This window comes from Lepidochelys olivacea (genome assembly GCF_965140295.1).
Source record: "Lepidochelys olivacea isolate rLepOli2 genome assembly, chromosome: 2".
NCBI lineage: Eukaryota > Metazoa > Chordata > Testudines > Cheloniidae > Lepidochelys > Lepidochelys olivacea.
The window spans coordinates 177,865,748-177,891,589 of NC_140412.1; the positions used below are offsets into that span (position 1 = coordinate 177,865,748).

Sequence of the window (25,842 nt, forward strand, 5' to 3'; positions counted from 1 at the left end):
TGGCTGACAGATCCTGTGATTGAACTAACAAAAGCTTATCTGTATATATTTATCTAATAAAAAGTTGAAATTTGCCTCTTTGACTCAGCATGTTTACTTTCTGTCTGATTTTTTTTAAGCTGTACACTTTAACCTGGAGGGTTTAATACTGATACTTGAATCCATGACACTCGTACTAGACAAAGTTTTCATCAGCTAATTACCAAGAAGTATGTCTCACACAGGAAAACAGTCAGTCAATCGATGATGTCAGTTGGATAAACCAATCCAAAACAATATTCCAACCCACCTAATTTTGATTGAATAGTCCACAGTATTCCAACCCATTTAAATATGTGTGAGTGAGTATACACATGAGAACTACAGTATACAGCTTCACATTGTTCCACAAAGAAGAATTTGAGCAGTTCTTAATGCATAATACACAGTCTCCTAGAAAGAGTGAAGACGGAGAGGTAAAAACTTTAAAGTCTGAGTTTTTTTCTTTTCTTTTTTAAATTAAGACATTTTATCTGCATGTTGTCATGGATATATTTAGTGAATGTATGCACAAAAAATTACAGCTTATTTAAATTTAGATACCAATATGAATGGTATTCTCTGTAGTTATCAGATTAATATGAACTTTAAAACTTAAACATATTTAAGTGTGCACAGTACAGAATATATGTATATATGTATACCCAGTCTATATATCTGATTCAAAACTTTGTTAATGTAGAGTTCTGCTTAAACTTTAAATCAATAAACACCAAGATATGTTAGTACTATATATATATATATATATATATATATATATATAATAGCACATATATATAATATGTGTGGCTAAACAACCACACTGGATGAGAAATTAGTTGTATATACCTGTGCCTCTATAGCAATATACACCCATACTGTACTTACATGTCTGATATTACTGTGATGGGTGCTACATAAGAATTTATCTGGCTATGTTAATACCTCTTATCTATATACATACCTATCTACTTTACCTGTCAGTACCTGAAACTCTAAACAAATATTGTCATCTCAAATTATATTTTCAGTCAATTAAACTTTTAGTCCTATTTCAGACTCACTTTCAAACTTACTGTAATTACAACAGACTTTGGGCTGTTCATGAGACCCAAGATATTTATATATAGCAGGGGTTGTGTTACAAAGATGTGTTTATAAGAATGGCTGCAGGGTTTGTAAAGGAAATGCTGACAGACCCTTAAGTATAACAGTATAGTAACTGAGGTCAGTAGAGCTCAGATTAGGGTGTACTGCAGATGCTTTTTAATAGAGAAAAACTCTTATAAAAGAGCCCTATTGAAAAAAGAATTGCACTATGTAACATTTGCAAAAGTCTTGTTGATTGCTCAAATACTTCTGTATATTTAATTCATTTTCACTATATTATTCCCTGCCCTTCCTCTCAGATCTCGTGCCTGTAGTTGTTTTATGGGAATTACAGATCTCACAATGCTTATATTTATAATTTACTTCTTCCCACTACAAATACCTTTGAAGATAATATACGGAACCCTACTGGTTGTAAGATATAGGATGACCATATATAAAAATACAAATATTATGTGTGCATGTGTGTATAAAAGAAAGAATGCACGTAAGAAAAAAAGAACAAAAGTGATCTTAAAGATATCTCTAAAAGGCAGTTAGAAAGAATATTGAAAGTTTGAGGTGTTAAACTGATAAAATCCAGTTTTCTAGTTTTTCATTATAATGTCAAAACATAAGGAAGTTTTCTCAGTTAAGCTTGCTAAGGTGAATAGAGTAGAAGATTATAAAGCATGTCAGGACAACGTGAGGTAACTGACAAAGAATGATTTTTTAATATGGGGCCAGATCTACAGCTGGTGTTAATTGGCGTATGGTTACTGGTAGAGGATCTGGCTTTTAATAGTATTTTAGATTTACTCTTCCTATGTAATCACCTCTTCTGATGTCATGATTGTACTATGTGGTTTAAATGAATGAAACAAAAGGAAAGTGCTTTCTAAAAACAATGGGCCAAATCTAGAAGACTTTACTCAGACAAAATTTTTATTTGCATCAGTGAGAGTTTTGCCTGATTAAGAATTGAATAAAAACTGAATCAGGGCTTTAAGATTTGGCCAGTTATATATAACACATTTCACTGTCAAGCACTTTTCAGTCATTACTTGATTAATCCCAAACCTAAATAGATCTGTTTGAGAAGTTCTGGGCGAACACTAGGGTAGAATGAGGCATATATTTGGATAGGAAGGCAGTATCTTAATATGACACAGATATGTGCTGTACTGTCTCCTGCTTGTGTCTTTCTATGCTTTGCTGCACTGTGCAGCTGGAAAAAGTGTTATGTAGTACTATATGGCTCCCCTCGTCCGTCCCCTCAACAAAAAAGGTTTATTTTGTTCCCTTCAGATTTCTTGCCAGTGTTGACAACTTTTGAGCATTAAAAAGTAAATGGAAAAGTAGCATCTTTTCTCTTTTTTCATTCAGGACAGAACAATGTTAAGCTCCAAACATTCAGATCCCCTGTCTTCTTACTCTCCCTCTCCCTCTCCCTCTCCCCCCCCCCCCCACTTTTTAACATCTAATATTGGATAGGAGCAACAGCAAGGTGCTTATCCAAAGGGTGAACTCTTTTCTTTCATTCATGCTTCTCCTGTTCCGTTAAGCCTGTGATGTTGTTGAAGAAATAGAAAAAGATGGGGAATTATAGCAAGGAAACTCAAACAGAAAAATTAAGAGAGAGAAAGAGTAAAGTGAAAAGAAGTGAAAGAGATTAAAAAAAAAAACAAAGGGGGGTGGGGGAGGGCAGAAAACATGAGTGGTGATATTTGAAGAGAGGTGTGGGTTAGGGAGCAATGAGCATAAGGAAGGCAGCTTGGCTGTTCCTCCCCCTTTCCTAATCATAGCCCTTACTCACAGACAAAACTCCCTCCCTCTCTCATTCACTCACTCACTTTAGGCCAATCCGTCCTCTTTCTCTCTCTGTGTGTCTCTCTCCTACTCTGAGACAGAGTCAGAACTCTTCTCCCTGACAGCCACAAACATCTACAGCACTTACTGCATTCAGAGAGGGAACCTGCAAACAAAACTTCACAGAAAACTTTCTATTCTTGTTCCAGAGAATTTGCTGAAAAGGCGAGGGGAAAAAAAAACAAACATACAAACAAACAACAAAAAACCTGTGTGTGAAGAGAGAGGCAAAGCAGGGTCTTTTAAAAAGGGAATCACAACAACTTTTGCTGCCAGGATGCCTTTGCTTTTGAAGAGAGGATTTTTGTTGGTGCTTTGCTGGATTATAGCGAGGAGTTCTCCAACCCCAGGATCTGAGGGGCACAGTTCAGTCACCGGCTGCCCATCGTGTGCCCTTGCCACGCTCTCAAAGGATGTGCCAAGCTCACAGCCTGAGATGGTGGAAGCAGTAAAGAAGCACATACTGAACATGTTGCACTTGAGGGACAGACCTAACATCACTCAGCCGGTGCCCAAGGCAGCACTTTTAAACGCCATAAAGAAACTCCACGTAGGAAAGGTGGGAGAGGATGGCTATGTGGAAATAGAGGATGACATTGGAAGAAGAGCAGAAATGAATGAACTTGTAGAGCAAACTTCAGAAATCATCACATTTGCAGAATCAGGTGAGTGCTAGAAAAAACTACTGTAAAATATCTTTCTATGCCAGAACTGCAATTAACTTGTTTCTTCTCCCCAACAATAATATTTTCTGTAAGATTATAGGGAGAAAGGGGAAGGGGGGGGGGTGAAGGGAAAAGGACTGTAAAAGAATTTGATTCTACCTGCTTTAGTCTTGGCTACAGCTTACTTGCTTACACTTGCTAAACTCACACAGCCAAACAGTAAGTAAGCTATCTAACCAATCTTGAGCAGAAAGCCAGGCTGCAAAGGAATCTTTCCAAACCTTTCCAAACCAGAGCAGTTGCATTGAAGTACTGGATCCTCGGTCTGATGGTGAAAGGGAAAGAGCTGCAACCTCTTAGAAAGTTTCTGACGAAAGAAAGGGATCTAAATACTATTTTTTAAAATAAACCTTCCTTGTTTAAAAAAAATACCAGTAGGTGTAACACCACATGGAGCATATTTAACTTAATACAAGTGGGAGGGCATTTTTGTTGTTTAATTGGCACAGCATCCTAGGCAATACATTGTTTCAGCGACTGTCAGATAAACTTCAATAGAATCAGGACAAATACTTGTAGATGATCCAATTTGTAATGCTGACCTTTGCATGCTGGAAAAAAAAAAAAAAGAGGAAAGATTCTGTTCCTAAGTGCTCCCTGCCAAAGACTGCAACCTTGACAGTGTTCACTTTGAACTACTCTGCTCTCTTTAATTGGTAAGAATAAAATGTTCAGTGTATAGAATTTACTAACTAGTTGCTCAAAACCTCATCATGTGCCTATAGGAAGCCGCTGTAACATTCTCCCCTAAATGAGTAGAACCAGAACTCAGTACAATGGAATATATGTGTATGCATGTACATAAGATCGTCTACATCTTGCTATAGCTGTATCACCAATCTGGAGAGGTATGAAATTGCTAATAGCAACTCTTTTTATGATGCTGTCTAGCCAAAGAATTTTTCTTGTTGCCAAGACAGTTTTAAAAGAATGTCACTGTTTTGTTTGATATAGCATATGGTAGGCAAAGTATGCACAGGAACTCCAAGCATTTTTGTTTAAAAGTTTGCTGCGGCAGTATAAACAATTAAGACAACACTCAGAGTTTCCAGTCCTGAAAACCTGTTGACTCAGATGTTCTGTTTGCAGGCAAGCCACACACAGAAGTGTGCATGCTTTTAAGAGCAGACATTCCTGCCGGCTGTATGGCTTCCAACTGTACAAGAAGCCCTTGCCTTTGGCGTCCTTGTCAATGCAGCCGTTATCAGTTCTTTCCCTGGGAAGAGTCATGCTTTTCTTCCCTTGTGTGCTCGCCATTTCAAACATTGGATAGAACATCTCAGTGCAAGTGAACACTTGAAGCAGCTGTGGTTTTCTACCTGTTTAAGGAATGGACTTATAGAAGCAAAGAAATCGCTAGGCTAATGAGCAGACTTCCCACCTGGTTTTCAGCACCTCTCTCAAAGCAGAGCACATATGGAATGAATAGTGGTTTCTGTTCATCCTGTGAGTCCCAATTATTTGTAAACTCGTTATTGTCTTTCCTGCGCCCTGACGCAAAGGAATTCTGAATTTGATATATGCCTATTAAACATGACAGCCTTAAATTGCAACTCCTAATCCAATTGGTTTAGAGTCACATGACCAAAAAGAATTGTGCCATTGCCCACAGACTGGCCAATAATCCAGCTGCCCATTTCTCTGTTAATAACTACTGAATGCTCACACAACGCCAGTTTGATTTACATCCATATAATGATCAATATTAACAACAAAATTAATGTAAGAAGATTTGTGGTATCTAGTTCTTTAGCAAAATGCAGGATGCAGAATTTTATTCTCTTGCCTTTTTGCTTCCATTGATGCACTCCACCTTCTTGGAGCTATGGCAGGTATCTTCTAAGAGATGTTTGGGGCCTTTTTTTCCATATCAACTGGACATTTAGCTGGAAGGAGAGGAAGGGAATTTTTTTAGAAGTGTTTAATAAAGTAGACATGTACAAGAGTCTAGGTTTATAATGAAAAAAATTGACTTCCAGTAGGGAATAATATCTGTAGGATGGGGTCATTACTGCTAGTCAGTTCTTTAACCTGCTGAACAAATAATTTTCCTCTATAAATTCAAGATCTATTAATAATACTTTACAGCTGAATAACCCTTTCCATCCATGGAGCTCACCGTGCTATCCAAACACTAATGATTTAATTCAGCTTGACATCAGCTCGCTGACACATACTCACTTGTAAAGATGGAGGTTAAATGCTAAAGCAGTATTATTTTCCCTACTGTGCACACGTGGAAACTGAGGCAAAGAGAATTCAAGCCACTTCTCTTAGGTTGTAAAAAGAAGTGTGTGGAAGAGCCAGGAACAGAACACAGATCCATGGGCAATCTAAAAACCACCATCATCTAAAAAGGAAGCAGTAGAGAGTCCATCAAAATGAATGGAAACTTGACACAAGTTATATCAACTAAATGCTGGTGAAAATAAGAGTAAGAATTTAGATTTTTGTTTGTGTGGGTATGACCACACACAATCCTATCATACTTCACCCTTTCAGGAACTGTGGTTATTCTATACTCACAAGCATAAAAAGAGATATTTCACTTTTCATTGTGAAATCGCCTCCAGCTATTGCACACAAATATACAATGAAAATGAAGTATGCACACACTACTCTGCGCATCTATTCTGTTTTTCAAAATCTATATTCAAGCTGATGTTTCATAAAACAGAGAGACTAAAATGAAAAATAGTAGAGGATATAGATAAATGGGGGGCGGGCAGGGAGAGGCTAGAGTAAATGTATTGAACTCATCTAAAGCACAGGTGTCCTCATATCCTTGAGATCAGCAGAAGTCTTGGCAGGTACTTTTCACTGCTACAATTCCAGGCACATCTTTGTAAAACTAATGACCAAGAGTACTGGACAAAAGTTTATAAGAGAACCCTATTGTACCCTGGCATTCTAACAAATAAAACATGAAAATGATTTTCTACTTACATATCCAGCTAAGATTACTAACTGAGATTAGTTCTGCTAGGAGCATCCTTTTGCCAAAACTCTGCGGTTTACTTCAAGGTCTTAAAAGTTGTGTTAGAGAAAAGGGGGGAGGGGCAGACATATATGTTCTTGACAGGCATAGCCAACAAGTTTCCATTACTTAGATAGCCAATGCTTATAAAATCTGGTTGGCTACTAACCCCTTTATTATTTTTTTTAAGTAGATAGCTTATTAGCCAGTCAACTACTAAACCCTGGGATAGTTCCAAGTGCATATACTGATCCTGGCAACTAAATCAGCACTGAAGGGGGTTGCTAACATCAGCCACTGGGTAAGAGAGGGGAGTTATAAGCATTGAAATCCCAAAGGTTGTTATTAGAGATATCAAGAATAAATGAGAATTGTGATAGCTATTCACATCAGTTTTACCTTTTTTCGTCATTTCATGTCAAATTTAGACGTGAATTGACTTGACAGTAAAGACTCAGACGTCTCTTTTCCTAGATAGATAGCCAGCCCTGGCATTAAGAGCAAAGTGTTTGGTGGGAATGAGGGGGGAAGAAGGAGGATTGGTCATTTATCCCTCTCAAATTGTTTAATCAATTGCCTTTTTAAAAGAAGCTTATTTAAGTGTATATCCTTCTGTGCTCAGTAAAGCACTCAATGGCCACAAGAGGGCACAACTCTTCCAAAGGCTTTTCAGTTCATGCATGTTAACCTTCCTGCAAGCTGCTATTTTACCTAATTGGATCCTGAATCCCAAAGATCTTTGTGCTTATCTGTAGCCTCTGAGTGGAGATCTTGTTTCTTCCATCTAGTTTAAAAGGCAGAAATTCACTGGAGTGGAAGATTACCGGAAAAATAATGCGATGTAAGGAAACAGGCAAAGGAAGGGAAAAAGATAAATCTGATAAATTGGTGGATGCTTACAGTCTTGAAATCTAGAGATCAAAAATGATTATTTTTTTTTAAACAGACACTGAGAAATGTGACCGTGAATCATCATCTGAGCTGATTTTATCACATTTGTTCTAGTGTAATCTCCTTGGCTTTCAGAAAACAAATCTCTTTCCCCTTGGTTTTTTTCCCCCACTTTGGCATACTTTATCAAAGCTTCCAAGTCTAACAAATGAAAGCAAATTACTTCCAAGAGAGGAAAACCCCTCTCAATTAAATGCATTTTACTGAAACAAAATGAGAAGCTTCCCTAGGGGTTGGGGTGGTTGCGAACAGTTTAAGAAAGTGCAGGTGAATCCAAGAAGGAGAGAACTAGTTTAGAAAAGGTATCTGAGAGAGCATTACTGTGCGTGCAGACATGTATGCACTTGTGTCTGCAAATACAGCTGGGTACATGTGGGCACACATTTTGCTTGTATATATGCATAAGTGTGCCTATGTATTTTTATGCAGATGTATGTGCCAGGGCATGCGAGCCTGGGCATGTGTGTGCATGCATTTGTGTGTGTAGTGTTTCTGGGTAAATGGACATGGGTGCCTGGATAAATGTATGTGCATGCACGTCCGCAGGCATGCCTATGTACAAATGGATGCCGATCAGTGTATATAAACTGGCCTGTAGGCATAAATGTGTGCATAGATCTGTGTCCAGGTGCCCTTAAATGTGGACATGTGTATTTGTAAGTGTGAAGTCAATATTGTTTGCGGTAACAGAGCTTTAACAATGTAATTTAAGGTCAAATGCTAATTCATTTGAAGCCAGTGGAAATTTTGCGTTTCACCTCAGTAAGCTCAGGCTTTGGCCCTTACTGCACAAAAGTGCAATATTTGTATGGAAAGAGTGGCAGCTTAGAATTCAAATCTGCGGTATTATTAACAACACACAAATTGTTCTTTTGTCTTCTACAGTACAATGAACCATTTTAACTTAAGATTACAAAAATCTTACTGGTGAAAGCACCCCTACAACTCCCTTGAAAACACACAAACACACAAAACCTCATGAGGGAAGATTTTTAACTCTAGTGAAGGAACTCTATGTTGTAAGTGCAGAATGTCTCCTTTTTGGATAATAAGTAACATGTTAATTTCTGATAAAATAAAATATGAGTCAGTAGAGCTGAATTTACTCAAATTTCAGATGAGATGACCTTGCTGGTACCTTTTCTGTTGGCCATTTCATGAACATTTATGGGAATGGGTTTTTGTGCGCATGAACATTTCGGGAATGACTGTTCTTCCTGCAAATACCTGTATTCGCCTGTAGACAAGAGTATGTGAACATGAATACAAGGTATTTGCTATTTGCACCAGAAGTGCTCTTCCCTTGTTTAAAGAATTACAGTTATCCAGTCCGGGAGCAGAAACACAATCCTGTGACTTAGGTGACCAATCACACGTGAAGAATAATAAATAATTGGAGAGAATCACTGTGAGTGATCCGTAGACTGAAATACATCCACATAAATTGCCACTGAATAATCATGAATAATGAAAAAATTGTAATAATCAGTCTGCTTAGGGGTAGTTGCCAGACAGATAACAAGGCTAAATTCACTGGATAAACTGTGACCAATTCCTCTAGCTCTAGTGGTCACTCATTAGTAAACCTTTCAAGCAATTATCTCTCAACCACACTCTTCTCTTCATTCGCTCCAGAAGAACCTTTCTACTAACCTATTTCTTTTTCTCTGTCTCCCGGGGAACGAAAATGAGGAGTAAAGAGAAGGATGCTTTTGAATGTAATTACAGATTGGCACACTGTACAAATCGTCCCCCTCCCCCCAAAATCTAAACATAGACAGTAGTAAAGTTAGCAACTTAAAAAAAAAAAAAAAAAGCTTGCTTTATAGGGAAAAATAGTTCACTTACAGTATAACATAAAAATGACTCAAAATGAAACAGTAACGAAGAATGGAAATTTAAAGTCACAAAGCTCTCTTACACAGTGAACATTTTTCCATGGCCAATTTAAATACCGTGTATTAAGAGTAAGCTCCACTATAATGGTAGGAAGTATAATTGCTTCCATGGGTGATGGATGGGCCTGGGAGGGGGGAAACAAAGACTTAACCATTTAACAACATTTGGTTAAGGAAAAACCTGCTATAAATGTACTATCATTTTTTTCAAAAAGAAAAGGAGTACTTGTGGCACCTTAGAGACTAGCCAATTTATTTGAGCATAAGCTTTTGTGAGCTACAGCTCACTTTTCTACAGTATGCATCCGATGAGGGGAGTTGTAGCTCACGAAAGCTCATGCTCAAATGAATTGGTTAGTCTCTAAGGTGCCACAAGTCCTCCTTTTCTTTTTGCGAATACAGACTAACACGGCTGCTACTCTGAAACCTGTCATTTTTTTCAAAAGATCTTCTGAGTTGTACAGTTTAGGCCCTACCTGTGTAGGTGCACACAGCTCAAACTCAAACTCAGGGCCCTATCCTGAGGCACAGTGTAAATCCTAAGTCAGAAGGCTGGAACTGCATACTAAGGGACTGCAACTTGGCAGAAGTGAGGAAAGGATTCATGAGCCTCAGAGTGCACTTTAACACCTGCAATCCTCTGGCTTCTATTGGGAGACCTAAGAGGGAGGAGTAAATGCAGCCCCATGCAGAGATTTGCTGCGTGGGTCCACCAACCGCCTGGACCCACTGGCAAAGCCCTGTTTATCTGTGACATGCCTCCTTTCCTTCTGCATTCTCCTGGGGGACACCAAGCACACAAAAGTCAATTCTGAAGAATGAAGAGGTTTCAAAGTCCCCCACCTCCCAGCTCTGGCATGGGTTTTTCTAGTGATTTGCCACCTTCCCTGTCCACTCACCCCCATTCCATGCAGTCAAAAAAAATTAATTCTTCCGTATTAGGTCATTATACACAGACATAAGCAGCCTTATGATTGTCCGTCCAGTTTTTGCAGCTTGGTATGTGGAGGATTTAAATGTATCCTTCGTTCCCATCACATGTTCAGGCTCCTGTCCTTAAAGGTATGCAAGCAATATTGAACGGCAAAAGATGATAGCAAACTCTCATTAAAATATCAAATAGTGTTGCTCTATTTCCCTCCCACTGAATAATTCCTTCCTTATAAAAGCTTTTACCACATAACATAGGCAATTAATGTTTTATTTTTCACTTTTCTCCACAACTTTTGCCAACATATTTAGCTTTGCTAGAAGATTTCTGTTTGCTCTTTAGAATCAGGACCTTCTTTGTGGCAGAGACCAGCCACAGCTGGGAAGTAGGGATGTGGAATCAGACACAAACAACCCCAATGTTTTGTTAAGTAAGGGGTGAGAGGCACTCAGACCTGGGGTTCTAGAATAAGCACACCTCTCCCATCTTTAGCACTTTCTCCTGTGATAACACAATCTAATATTTTGTCAGTATAGCTCAGAAGCACTGAAGGGTGAAGGGGTCAGCAGTGTTGGATTGTGGGGTTTTCCACATGAATCAGGCAGGAGGAACAGGGTAATTAGAAATGGAAAAAGTCGCTTGAAAATCAGCCACAGCAGACAAGGAAATACAAAAAGAGGACAACGAAAGTATTGCTGTAAGCTTGTGATGAAATGATACCACCCAAAACATTTAGTGAGATCTCTTTTGCACTTTCAGTTATCAGACAGACTACAGCATGCTTTTTCATTAGAAGGCAGTGTACATTTCCAAAGCATTACGCAAGGTTTTAGCTGAAGCTAAATCCCTGAGCAATGTTTGGGGGAAAACAGGACTGCAGAATTTCTAACCTAAAACACTTGAGATGTGATTCCTCTTCAGATATTTATGGGCTTTTTTTTTAAAAAAATGACTCTTATATGGTGAACGTTCATTCACATTGGGCCAACTCTTGAGGTCTTAACTCAACTTTTACTCAGGCAAAACTCTCACTGACTACAATGAGAGTTTGCCCAAAAGAGGGACTTTGTACAAACCAAGTTAGGACTTCAGTATTTGTACTGTTAGTTCTTTCTTAGAAGCGGATTACAAAAGATCATAGTTAGCTGATTCGGGATTTGCGGTGAATTCAAGAGAGTTTTGATTTTTCCCCACCACTATGTTAATTTTCCCTCCAGCTTTCTTCCATACCGGCCTCCTGAAAAGGGATCTAAAAAAAGGTTTCTTTAACATAATAGAATTTTCTACTAAACAATGTGGGCTTGAGGACTGCATAGAAATTTTTTTTCATACAAAAGCATTAGGACCGTTTGACTTTTTTGCATCTCCTTCTTTCCTTGGAATTTAAATCCATAGTTCTTAATGTTGGTATGCTGTTATGGCATTAGACTTCATTTTATGTTACTTTGCAGCAGCAGTTCAGAAGTGAGATAAGGTAAAAGCACTGAAAGCCTATTCAAATACTTCATGCTGTATTATTCAATTTTTTTTATTACTACTAGGGATTTAATTCAACTTTTAGAAATATGGGGACTTATGAAAAACGAATTTTAAAAGATCCAGAGATTTTGTGTCTTTCATGCAACATCCGTTCAAACTGAGTAACTAAATTGTTACACATACTACTCATCAGCCTACAATCTACTTATGGAAGTATGTCACTTTATAATTATTCTCAGCTCCCATTATAATGCTCAGAACAGAAATGTTAAATATTGCATCTTGACACCTAAGAGTATTAAGTAACCCTTTAATAAGTACTTTCTTTATAAAGCCCCTTTCTCATTATACATTAGAACCAAAAGCCTAGATTTGAATTCCCTTAAATTTAGAGGTGTTTCATATCTAGATCCAGATCCAAATCCAAACCTGGAGCATAGTTACACTACTCTAAATGCTTTGCTCAGAAGTGCAGGCGCATAATGAAGGGGGTACGTGCATCATATATCTTGAGAGATAGACCATATAAGCCACAAAATTCAATTCCTAATCCAGAACTCTTGCACATTTTGGGGTGCTCTGATTTAGGTTTTGGTTTGGCCCATTACAAAGACATGGGCAAGCTATAAAGTTGGAGTCCAGATCTGAACTTTTCCAAATTTCTGGCATATATGGAGTTTTGGTTAATGCCCATCTGTATCAAAAACTTTCTGCACTTATAAAGCAGACAGCTTTGCCATAGTTTGTTTACTGCCCAAATGGAAACATGAGCACCAGACATGCAATAGCAAAAAGGGCTAACTCATCTCCTTTTAATCACTATCCAGTGACTGTCATTCTCAGAAAACCTCACATCTCAAAGCTTTTGTCAGCTTGGATTGGCACACTAGAACTCTCTGGTCTCTTTTCCCAAAACTTCTTACAAATTTTAAGTGAGAAAAGATACGCCTCTGAAAGCAGTACCTTACCCCACAGTCCTGTTTAATTCCGTGAGAACCACATTTAACCCACTTTGGAGACAGGTATCAGCAAAGTCGATGGGAAACAATTAATACAATCCATATGTTTTTCTGTCCCAAGGACAGTTCAAGTCCACAATTTCATACTCTCACTGGGAAGGAAAACAAAAACCAAAACAGTGTGCCCTCTGGCACACAGTAATTTAGAAATTACTGTCTCTTTGACCTGGGAATTCCGTCTGGAGAAGCTGAAGATCTCTGTATCAGAAAAAAGAAAGAAACAGGTAGCTAAGAAGGCAGTGTGGGCTGCTCACAGGGTTTTAGGAGCCAGGAACTCTTGAGTTCTTACATTCACACAGGGCATCCTCTGTGGCCATAGGCAACTCACTTAAACATTGTCTCTCAGATTCCCCATCTAGGAAATGGGGATACCTCTGAGGGGTGTTGTGAGAACTAATGAGAACAATTAATGATTGTTTGTGGAATTCTCTGATGAAGAAGAGCCAGGATCAACAGCCTCGCTGATACAATAGCCCTTTTCAAGTGACCTTTTTGATGCTTTGGTTCTACCATTTCAGTCTTGATCAGTGGTTGCCCTTGATACCCTACCTCACATTGAAAGGTACCTCACTCCACACTTGTGGAGCAAGGTGTTATGCAGTTTGAATAAGGGTTCAGAATCTGTCCCTATCCATTTTAAAGTTTTACAACTATAAATTCCAAACATCTGCTGCCTGTCCATCCTGCCCCATAGAGAAAACACTTTGCCCCCAGAGTGCTAGTCTTCTCTTTCTCTAGAAAAAAAAATCCAGCTTTCCTACAAATCATAATGCCATAGTCTTAGACACAAACAAACCATCTCAGATGTTTAAAAAAAAAAAAACATCCAATTCATTCTGTCTTAACTACTTCATGCTTTAGCGATCAAATCATAAAACAGTCCTCACCGTTCACTTTAACTTCTGCCAGGGATATGAGGTCTGTATCAAAGAAACTCCCCCTCCTCAGCATAATCATCATCACTGGCATCTCAGCAAGTTTATATAGTTATGCCAGAGAACCTTCCCCAGAAGGTTCTTTAGCTCATTTCTTGGTGGATTTGCTATTACTATAATCACAACGGGCACACTGTGTTAAATTAAGAACAGAATCTATAGCTAGTAGTCCAGTAGAATTAAGCATCTGGCTGCAGAACACTAAGCCATGCTTGAAATGTATAGATCTCTGAATCTCTCAATGCTAAGAGAGATATTTAAGTATTGCTAGGTTTCTGAAACTATTGGCATATACTTCCTTGGTGTAAGAATTTAATGAAGAATGATGATGATGTATAGGGGCCAGATCCTGCTTCCTTTGCAAATCCCGCATTGACTTCTGTGGCCATGGATCTAGCCGCCCAATTTTTATCACTAGACACAGATTTTTATGTGTATTATAGATTTTATGGGCTTTTTAAAAAAAAAAAAAACAGCGGTTACGTGCCCTGTCAGTTAATAGCAATCAAAAGAGAAAGCCGAGCAAAACTAACCCCTACACACCAAGTAATGCCCATTTGTCATTAAATGCACTGCATGAATTCACATGTATGATTAATGCTCCCAAAACAAAATTTTATATGATAAAAAAATAGGAAAATCGATACTTCAGTAAATAGAGAATTTCCAGTGCAAGAAAAGGTAACATCAAAGAGATGTGGGAGACAGAGGGGGTTAGCAAGGCACAGTAGGGAACACTTAGAATATTAAATAGAAACATAACTTAGGGAATTTTATTCTTCTGGTGACAATAAAAACTTATCAAAGGAATGAAAAATACATACTAACCGGTTCTTCCCATCTGTTTTTATTTATCAATTTCAGGCACCGCAAAGAAAATGCTGCACTTTGAGATTTCCAAGGAAGGCAGTGACCTATCCGTAGTGGAGCATGCTGAAGTGTGGCTCTTCCTGAAAGTCTCCAAGGCCAACCGAAGCAGAACAAAAGTGACCATCCGACTGTATCAACAGCAGAGACAGCCCAAAGGCAACTCTGAAGGAGCAGAAGAAATGGAGGATGGAGAGCTGAAGGGTGATCAAAGTGAGACTCTCATCTCTGAAAAGATGGTGGACACCCGTAAAAGTACCTGGCACATCTTTCCTGTCTCCAGTAGTGTGCAATACCTGTTGGATCAGGGCAAGAGCTCCCTTGATGTGCGGATTGCCTGTGACCAATGCCAGGAGACTGGAGCCAGCCTGGTGCTGCTGGGCAAGAAGAAGAAAAAGGAAGATGATGGGGAAGGGAAAGAGAAGGAAGTTGGAGAATCCACAGTAGAAGAGGAGAAAGAGCAGTCACACAGACCTTTCCTGATGATGCTTGCCCGGCATTCAGACGACCGCCTGCACAAACGACGGAGACGGGGCCTGGAGTGCGACGGCAAGGTCAACATCTGCTGCAAGAAGCAGTTCTTCGTCAGCTTCAAGGACATTGGATGGAGTGACTGGATCATTGCTCCCACAGGTTATCATGCCAACTACTGTGAAGGTGAGTGCCCCAGCCACATAGCGGGCACATCTGGTTCATCATTATCCTTCCACTCCACGGTCATCAACCATTACCGCATGAGGGGCCACAGCCCCTTCTCCAATCTCAAGTCATGTTGTGTGCCCACCAAGCTACGGCCAATGTCCATGCTATACTATGACGACGGGCAGAACATCATCAAGAAGGACATTCAGAATATGATTGTGGAGGAGTGTGGCTGCTCATAGACACACACCCACACCGAGGGCCTCCTGTCTGTGTGGAGAATTGAAAAGAAGCTGCAGTAGAGGAAAGACCCGGCTATGGTTTAATCTTTCCAAATCAAACAAATTTAAAACAAACAAACAAAAGATGGAGTTCAAAAAGATTACAGACAGACAAAGGAAGAAAAAGAGTGCATAAACAAACAGGGCTTGAATGAGAAATTTTTTGAATAGCAGTGTGGCGAGGGAGATTCCCCTTCCTTTCAATATGTTCCATATTTTATTATATAGTATGTTAAACATTATTTGTTACAAGGGGAATTGTGTTCCCTCTCCTAGTTACCCATCAGTTCAAGCCCTGGTAGCAGCTTGCCTAACCTGCAGCAATTTGGACTCTGAGTCCAAAACGGCATTGAAAATCCTAGAAAAGCCATGTGTATGAACACTGCATTCACTGGCACTTTTCCCTCTCCCCTCCCCCCAATTTACCAAGGACATAATGAGAGTGTATGTACTGTATGTATGTTTGTGTGTGTGTGTGTGTGTGTATATATATATATGCCTGTGTGTGCATGTGTGTGTTTACACGAGCACACACACACAAATACACACATACATACGTGAACACACACACACAAATACACACATACATATACTTACTTATGTTGGTAAAGGGACAATATTGCGCAGGTGTTCACACCTTCATCTTCTGCACTACATTTGCAAAAAAAAAAACCCCACAAAAAACAAAAAAAAAACCAACAAAAAAGAAGAAAAAAAATGAAAAAGAATGAAAGAAAGAATACAAAGTTACATTTCGTTAAGGTGCTTACAACATTAGAACTATGCAACCTAGTTGGTTTGAAACTGTTTACCTGAGAGAGAAAGAAAAAAAAAAAAACCAGAAAGACTTTATTTAATGGAAGTAACTTTTTTTTTGTTTCAATGAGAGATACTTGAAAGGAACATGTTTGTCCAGTTACTGGAGCCGAACATTTCTATATTTTGTAAAAAAAAAAAAAAAAAAAATTTTTAATCGTTTACTATTTGCACTACAATGGTGTTTGACCTGTCTAATCTTTATTTAACAAGTATATTCGAGGGAGGTTGATTGGGCGTAGGAGGGGTTGAGAGCTGCACTTATTGTGGGCTATACAAGAACTGCTACAGCACACAAAATAGTTATTTATATTATAATAATAATTATTATTTTGTACCTTTAAAAGAATAGAGACATACACCAAAGACATTTATGTGAGCCTCTAAACAGTCTGTTTGTGGTTGGTACCGGTCATAAGTAATAAGTCAGGGTTTAGATTAATGGGACAATGGGGTTGATTACATTCAGGCTGATATACAACCATTAACTAGTTTAATTGAAATATTGCCCAAAACATAACAGTGGGATCTGGGTTTAGCTGCGGATTTCAAACTGCTAGAAAGTCCTGGGTGCTTGAGTCCAGGATTCTATTTCAGACCCATCTATGGTATAATTGTTACTCCTTTCACATTCATGACACTAAGACTTTTCTCTGATGTACAGCAGCTGTACATTGTAGGAAAACAACTTCATACAAGGGGGATATATATATATGTGTGTGTGTGTGTGTGTATATATGTATATATACACACATGGTATAAGCACTTCAGGCTTCACCCTAATGTTCTTAAAGCAATGAATGTTTGTGTGCAAAGCACAGTGTATTAAAAGATTATTTTTTTTAATGAATTGAAAGGAACACATTTAAAACAATCCCTCGTAACAAGAAATCTAAAGCTCCAGTGAACCACTTAGCAAGATCTGATGTCACCCTGCATGCAGCTTTGGGCCCTCTCCACCCTCACACCTGTAGAACACAGAGTAAAATTAAAGCAATGGTATTATTTCTATTTCAAATGCAGTCTTTAATAACAGACTGGCTGTCTCAACCATCGCTCTCCAGTCTGGCGACTCTTGATGAGTTTGCACACTATAAGACCTAATTTTCAGTGTCAACACCTAACCTGAAGGGTCCAACCCATAGGGCATAGGTAGATAGGTTTTTAAAATTCTATCACTGTCATATTTAAAAGAATGCTGAAGTAAAAACATTTGTTGTTGGGTAGGGGAAAAGGTTAGAGGGAATGGGAGAAACCTTAAGGCCTTGTCTACACTGAGTTTGGAAACCATGAGGCCTGATGCTGCAAGTTCTTACCCGTGTGAGTAAAGGTTTGCAGGACCAAGCCCCCATGTTAGCAACATCCTAGTGAGCTGTGCTTAAAAAAACACTTCTTGCTAGAAAAGCACGAACATGGTTCCCCATCTTGGCGACAGCACGGTTTGTAAAAAAAACAGTTTTATAGCACAATTAAGCCCTGTCGACACTGGACAGGGATACAGTGTGTTAGCACCTTTATGGCAAGAACCATGTTTAAGAAGTGTAATCAGGGCCTTCATTTTTGTCAGCCAAAACTCCGTGTGTGTGTGTGGGGGTGGGGGTGGGTGTACCCACGTTTGTATGAATCGATTGAGATTTTAAAAAAAAAGGAAAAAAAATTCCTCTGTTGAATAAATATCAATGTATGTGCTTATAGCTAAGTTTTCTATCTAATTTATTCCATAGTATTTAGATTGCATAGTACAGCTAATGGGTTATACATTTATGTACTTTTTATACGATGCATTTTTTACAGACTTGTTTGCAGTTTGCAAAAAAAAAAACCTTTGTAAAAATTGTAACAATTAGGTAAACACTAAATTTGTCACTAAAGTATTCTATAAGATATCAAGGCTTTCTGATTTAAATTGGTCCCTGGAGTTTGTATTTTTCTTTAAGGGGTTACTAACTGCCAATGGAAAAAAGAATACATAAATAATTTCTCTTTACAAATTAAACAAACCAAGTGCCTGATCTTGCATCCATTGAAGTGAGTGGCAAAATTACTACTGATTTCAATAGGAGGCAACTCGGATTCTGGAACACTGGAGGCCTGATCCAAAGTTTATTGAAGTTAGTGAAAAGATTCCCATTGACTTCAATGGGCTTCAGATCAGGCTCTAAAACTGTACATCTAGCCCTCCTGGAAAGCTTGTTCATGTCAGTAGTCCCATTGACTTCTCAGACTGGGGCTTAGCTTTGGTCTATTGCAAACTGTGTGTGGGGAGAGAAACTGTATTTGCATGAATGATGCCACATCCAACACCAACTAGCTCCCACTTACATGAGACTATAGAAATGTTTTGTGAACCAATTTACAACATGGTTAATACCCGCTAGCATATGCTATTTTTAAGTTTGATTAGATAGCAACTGCTGGCATGAACTCCAATCCTTCTGCCATTAAAGACAATGGCAAAACTCCCATAAACTTCAATTGGAGTAGGATTGGGCTCATGATTTTCCTGGCCAGAGCAGACAGAGTCTAATTTAAAAAAAAAATTAATGTAGTATAGCTCAAAAAGCCAACTCCCTCCACAAGTTTATATGTGGTGAAAGGGGACTGGTTCTGGAAAACATGAAACTAGCATGAGAAAATTTTCAAGTGAGGAAACAAAAGAGGAGTTTAGATGTGGTGGGTGGGTTACATGATATACATATTGGAAAGAGTGGGAGGTTTTCAAGTCAATAAGTAACTATTCCCAAACCCTGCTCAGTAGCTTGAATTCATATGTACGCCCTGTTTCCAAATTTTAAAAAGTTCTCTCCCTTCAACTCTAGACTCAATCATGGGGTTTTGATTTGTGGTCAGAGTTATTTAAAGAAGAGGGAAATGAAAACCTATATGATAAAATAAAATCAGAAACTGGGATGTTAATCAAGACTGACTGATCAACCCTCTCCCCCCCCCCTAATAATTTGCTTTAATTAAATCTACAGGTCCTCAAAATAGCATTATAAATTTGACAAGTTCTTTGAGGGGATGTGATCTTGAAAATAACCTCTCTTTTTAGGTAGCAGCATAGTAAAAGAAAAGAAAAAGAAAAGGCTTTTAAATGCTAATGTATTCCCCTCCATATAAGCCACTCCTTGTGAAACTGAAAATTAAAAATAAATTTCTTCAATATCTCTCCAGCCCTCATGCTGTAAAATGCCTCAGACCTTCCAAAATGCTGCCCCCTTCCTTGTTGTTTTTTTTTTTTTTAAAAATCTACAAATGTCAGATATTAACAGTACATCCAACTTGGAGAGCCTGTTTTAAGTACAACATTGAGATATGTATTAGTGAGGACGAATGTATTTACCTGTGATTGTCTGGGGCTTTAGTAAAAGGAAAGGCTTGCAGATAGTTATGATTCCTTTTGGGATTTTTCTGCACTTACATTTCACAGCAGAATGCTGATCTAGGGCCGCAACTTGTGCCCATTGAAGGGAATGGGAGTTTTGCCATTGACTTCAATAGGAGCAGTCCTTTAACAATCACTGTAAACTAGTACTGAATCATAAATCCCCATAAATCAAGTTAATGTACGTGTAACACTACAAACTTGAGGTGCGATTAGCAGCATCCTCTGAGTTGGAGAAGCTTAATCACCCATAGAAGTCCATATGCTAAATAAAAAAATGAAGGGCTACTCTTACTCCAAATAGTCCTATTGAGTTCAGTGGGGGCACACATTTAGTAATTACTACTCAACATGAGGAACTGTGGCAGAATATGTTCCTAAAATGTAGATAAAAAGGCATGTGTTGGAGTTATTAAAACCTTTAAATTGAACCTCACGTTAATCATAATCAATAATATGAGTCAATGTAAGAACCAGTTTCTGAGCCACTTGCTAATATTTAATAGAGCCTTATTCCACAACTGGTGCCATTGCCTTTGAAGGGACTACTTGTGGAGTAATGTGCTATGCAGTCTGAGTAAGAGAAATAGGATTTTGGTCTTATATGAACAATTACAATTCATATTTCCATGGGCAGAAACAAACAACTTCTGGGTTATATATCAATTTCTTTTTGAGATACAATGAATTTGTGTTAAATCTTAATGGGGTTGGTATTTAAACACTTTGAAAACCATATACTGATGATGGGTTGAAGATATATATGTATATGTATATATGTGTATTATATATATCTACTATATATATATGTACACCCACCCCCAGTATAGATATACATATATATAAATTATGAAAGCCAAGATATTATGAAGCCTATTTTGTTTTTATCATTTTGTGTTTTGTTGTTGATATTATTATTATTATTATTTTATTATTATTTTGCATATTACATGCAGTGCTTTAACCAATGTCTGTTTGGCTAATGTAATTAAAGTTGTTAATTTATATGAGTACATTTCAACTATGTCAATGGTTTCTTAATATTTATTGTGTAGAAGGACTGTTTTTTAAATTTACAATATGTTTAAAGAGGTAACAGTTTGATATGTTCTCATTTGTTTATATTAGAAGTTATTTATTTCCACGGCATTCCCTCTGATATTTTGATATTTGACGGCATGCTACCTATACTTTGTACAGTTAGTGGGCAGTATTCATCAGCTCCTAGTAGATTCTTAGGCCTTACATTAAATAAAAGACCTGTTTGGGGATTTTTATTTTAAATCTTTCTTATTGGTTTGCCAGGAATAACTCAGCACACTAATTGTCAGATACTTTGCCTGCGTGACCAATTTATTCCTACTGTAATCGCCTGAGACAGAGGACCAAAGTTGTCCCTGGTGTAAGTCCAACGACTTCAGTGAAGCGACATCACAGATGAATTTGGCTTACAGAGAGAGAATGTCTGTGCTGCAGGGGAATGCAAGGGAAAGGCAGAGCCAGAGAAGAGGAAGCGTCTTTGCATGGGGAAGGGATTGTCATGTGTTCAAAATGTTTGGGTCCGGTACAATTTTATTTTACAGCGTTCCTTTTGTTATCTTGCTCTTTCCCTCCATAACAACAGCAACAACACAAGTGAAATAAATAAAGGGAGTTTCACTGAGCTTTGTGTACTCGTCCCTTACTATGTATTCCTGGTTGGGAGAGTGGGGAGCTGGGAAAATAACAGAAAAAAGGGAGACAAAAACGTGAAACGTGCAGATGCCTTCTAGTGTAAAACAGATCTTAAAGTTGGGAATTCTACCATCACTACCTATTAATTCAAGTACATGATCGCAGGGATGATGGGATTTTTTCATTCTTTCATTTTTTAGCTAGTGGAAGACCCAAGTATGAAAAAGAAAGCAAAGCACATTTGCTCATTTTGAGACTGTTAATTCTTCCATGACATATTTCTCTGCAACTACAAAAGGACTGAAGACATACAAAAACAAAGAATTAGGAGTTACCCTAGCAAGATAAAACTACAAGGGCTACTAGTCCATATGAATCAAGGTATAAACTGATCAACAGTTCCATGATTTGCTCAAATAGGCATAAACAATCAACTAATCAGCTGGGCTAAAGGAGAAATTCCCCCGGTGGTATAGTACTTCGCAGTTCAGTACTATAAACTCTGAGGGTTTTTTCTTTTTTGTTTAGCAGTCCTGATTGCCTATGAATACAGCTAGTCCAGGCTAGATGGACCATTGGAATGTTCCAATATAGCAAGCTGCAGGGAGCAAGAATATTGAGGTTCATCTTTATGATAGATTGCCTTTATGATAGGCACTCCATGGCTGCTGCCAGTTGGCCTTTCAATCATCAGAACTTTTTCTGCAGAGCCGGGAGAATTGACTTTCTTTCTTCTAGGTTAGTAACTTGAATGCCACTTTTCAGCAAATCAGCAGTCACTGCCAGAGAAAATCATTGGCACTAACAATGCTGCAGGAATTCAATAAGGGATTGAATACTTTTATTAACATGTATGTATTATTTGCAGCTGTGCCAGCGAAAGAAATCTAAATGGTACCAGTAGTTGCACTACCAAGACAAGGCTATGAGGGCGATCAGTCCTTATGCTTAAAGGGGCAAAGTGACTAACAGCGATAAAAGTGAAATCAACCTCACATTGTTCACTCAAGGGGGTCAGGAAGAAATGTAACCCCACATCTTTCCCCTGCGATTGAATAACTGAGTAGGTGTATTTATGGCATGTTCTCCTCTCTCTGAGGCATCAGGCCATTGACCCCTGGTGGAAGCATATAATAGATGGGAGCATGGTGTCATCCAGCATTCTTACTTTACTATTAAGGGCCATGTACATCACTTTGTCCTTTACATTGGTATTAAGTACGGTAGCTCTTATTTTAACTCTTGCTGAAATACTTCATATAATTAACAATAGAGACCAAAGAGGTGCGTTCCACACTGATGGAGCAATCCCTGGCAAAATTGAGTATGCTCAGTACAATATCATAAGAACAAATTGCCAAACATTAATAAGAGATTAAACAATTAATAAATAGACATGACTAGATTAACGGAGGGGTGCTGAAGAATGATTCCACAGATCCTGGCACTTCTGACATTTGCATCACTGTAGAGCACAACAGAAGGGAAACATTGTGATGTAAATGTCACAGTCTCTCCAGTCCCTCATAGGGTTAGTTGTCTTGTGGGAGTTGTTTCACGTACTATATACTAGGTAATAATATGAGAGGATTTAATGTTGCTAAAACCAAACCAGCTCTTTATCATGAGAACTATTTATAGAGTTGCTGCAATTGTAGTTAGCACTAAAGCCATGTGCACATAGACTAACTTGCTGGTGCCTCCTCCAAACTCTTTCCTCCTGCAACCTCCAAGTTCCACACAGGTCGCTACATGAGTGACCTAAAAGTGGCTCACGTGCTGCCTGCATCTCTTCTCGGTCCTACATGTGGCACTGAAAGATTCCATGGGCCTCATCACTGCCCTTCTCTTTCTGCTGGAGATTCAAGGTAGAGCAAATGGAATGCTATAGCATTATAGCTGTACTATAGCTCTGTATACAAAACAGAACAGGGAGTGACAAAGAAGGTAGCATGCAAGACGCCAGCAGCTAGACTCTGTGGAGAGTGAGGAATCTAAATTAACTGTAAGGTTCCACTCATCCTTCCCACAGCCAGAGGAAAAGAGAATGAACACCCCTTATCTCCATCTCAGTAATCAAGGTGCCAACAAGGGCACCTTTGCTTACAGCATCTACAATGGGGAATTGAAATAGATGAGATGCCTCCAAGTCTCTCCCGCACCCTCCCAGAAACTGAGGGGCTCAACAGTTACTTTATCATTGAATAGAGCTATCCCAATTTATTGATGCAATGTCAAAAATTCAAACCAACCACTGCAACTCAATGCCAGGGAGCTATGGCACAATTCTTTGGTGCGTCTTATCCATTTTGCATCATTTGATGATGAAGTTGTTCTTATCTCTTACAAGACAAATATCTGTCACCTTAATTATTAGCGGCTGCGCTTTAATAAGACAAGAGACCAAAACAGGTTCTAAAACGTTGTAACAGCTTTATTCAGACGAGAACAATATTGAGAGGAACTTTGGCCTCAGGAACCAACACAGCTCCCCAAGAAAGGCTCATGCGCAGGTTGCTTCTCCAAAACATACAGAAAAGCAATCCGATGAAGTGAGCTGTAGCTCACGAAAGCTTATGCTCAAATAAATTGGTTAGTCTCTAAGGTGCTACAAGTAATCCTTTTCTTTTTGCGAATACAGACTAACACGGCTCTTACTCTGAAATCTTTCTTTTACTTCATTAAGCTACAGATTATGGCCCAGTTCTGTTGCAGTTGGTGTATTCCTGATTTACACTGGTTATCTGAAAGCAGAATTTGGTCCCATATTTCAATAAGATAACTGAATACAAAGAAACCCAAAAGACCTGCAAATATAAAAGAAGACAACATACATACAAGTATAAACCAAGCAAGTGGCTATTCAAAGTTGAGTGCCATTTGCCTAAGCCTTTGAAAAGCATAAAGATCACCAGGAGTTAAGTTATTTGTGGAAGAGCTTCCATTTTATCTCCATTATAAAATACAATCTCCAATCTTCTACTGTTTGCCTCTAACATTTACTCCTGGGTTAAGCTAGTGGAAGATACCCAAGTCTGAATTCTGAGCCAAAAAGTCAAAAGTTCTGCAAAATTCTTTATATTTGTCAAAATAATGCAATATAATCAAACCAATTTATTTTGGTAATTTGTTTAAACTACAATACAGAAAAAAGTCACGATAACTATTCAGCATTACCTAAACACATGAGAGTTAAGTTTTAAATACTTGGTAACCCTGCATTCCAGTTATAATCCTGGCTGGAAACTTTGGAAAGTGCTTGGTTCTGATTGCCCTGACATGTTATTGACTGTTCGATAAACATTTTATTTGCCCTCAAAGTCTTTTTTTTTTTTAAATGTGTAAGTAAAATAGATCCTAAACTGTAATCTAACCCCATCGTACCTCTCTGGCACAGGAATAAAAAAAAGCCAGAAAGCACACAGATCTTCCTGTCTGAGGCTTCCCTTACTGTCATTTACAATAAGGCTCGTTTACACCACTCTGGGAATGTAAAGGAGCCTTAAAACTTTTACAATGTGTTTTATGCTCCTGGGGAAATTGACGAAGAATGGGACCTATTAACTAACAATAGGAACCAATTAACTAACAAACAACTATGCAGGATGGCTGCTACATTTCTGCTCTGCCTCAGGGGACAGAGCCTGCCTCACACCTTTCTCCAAACAACCTCTACGCTGGGTGTCTGCAATAGAGAGCAAGAGGGATACAGTCTCTCTTGCTCATTTGCACACACGCCCACCCAGCCCTGCCCCTTGGCTGTGATTAACATCTCCCCACATACGCACGCCCAGCCCCTCCACCCCTGTGGTGATTTACATCTCTGCCAGCTGCTCCAGGCACCCGAAAAGAAGCACTCCGGCTATCGGGGGAGGGGCATGTGTCCCCTGAACATTTTTTTGCTTCCCCATTTTTCTGCAGGGGAAGCAATCTGCAAAGAAATCTGCAGACGATATGAATTCTGTGCCTGTGTAGTAGCACAGAATTCCCCCAGGAGCAAAACTTATTGAGCACTGTCTATTCCCTCTAGACTAGAGGCTCTGGCCGTTTGGTTGGGGCTGAGCCACATAGTCTATAGGCCTGGCCCTCTGGGCAGGACAGAACAAGGAGCCGTCTTTAGCTCAAAGCCTCCTGTCTAGGGCAGTAACAGTCTGAGGCTCTTGCCCTCTAGATAGGGTGGAGCAGCAAGCAGTCCTTAGCTTCAGCCTTTGGGCTGGAACACACAGCAATCACAGTCTAGGGGCCCACAGCCTCCTGGCTGGGGCAGGTCACAAATAAGGCACAGG

General features: G+C 38.8%; 1 protein-coding gene across 1 annotated transcript; it reads left to right on the plus strand.

Annotated features, from left to right (window-relative positions):
* Nucleotides 1-2,861: 2,861 nt before the first annotated feature.
* On the plus strand, nt 2,862-16,382 carry INHBA (inhibin subunit beta A; the record flags this gene model as incomplete). Its single annotated transcript, XM_084618066.1, is given in 4 exon segments — nt 2,862-2,900; nt 2,902-2,990; nt 2,992-3,641; nt 14,756-16,382. Coding segments are annotated over 4 exon segments (1,665 nt in total). The 3' UTR covers nt 15,643-16,382.
* Nucleotides 16,383-25,842: the final 9,460 nt, after the last annotated feature.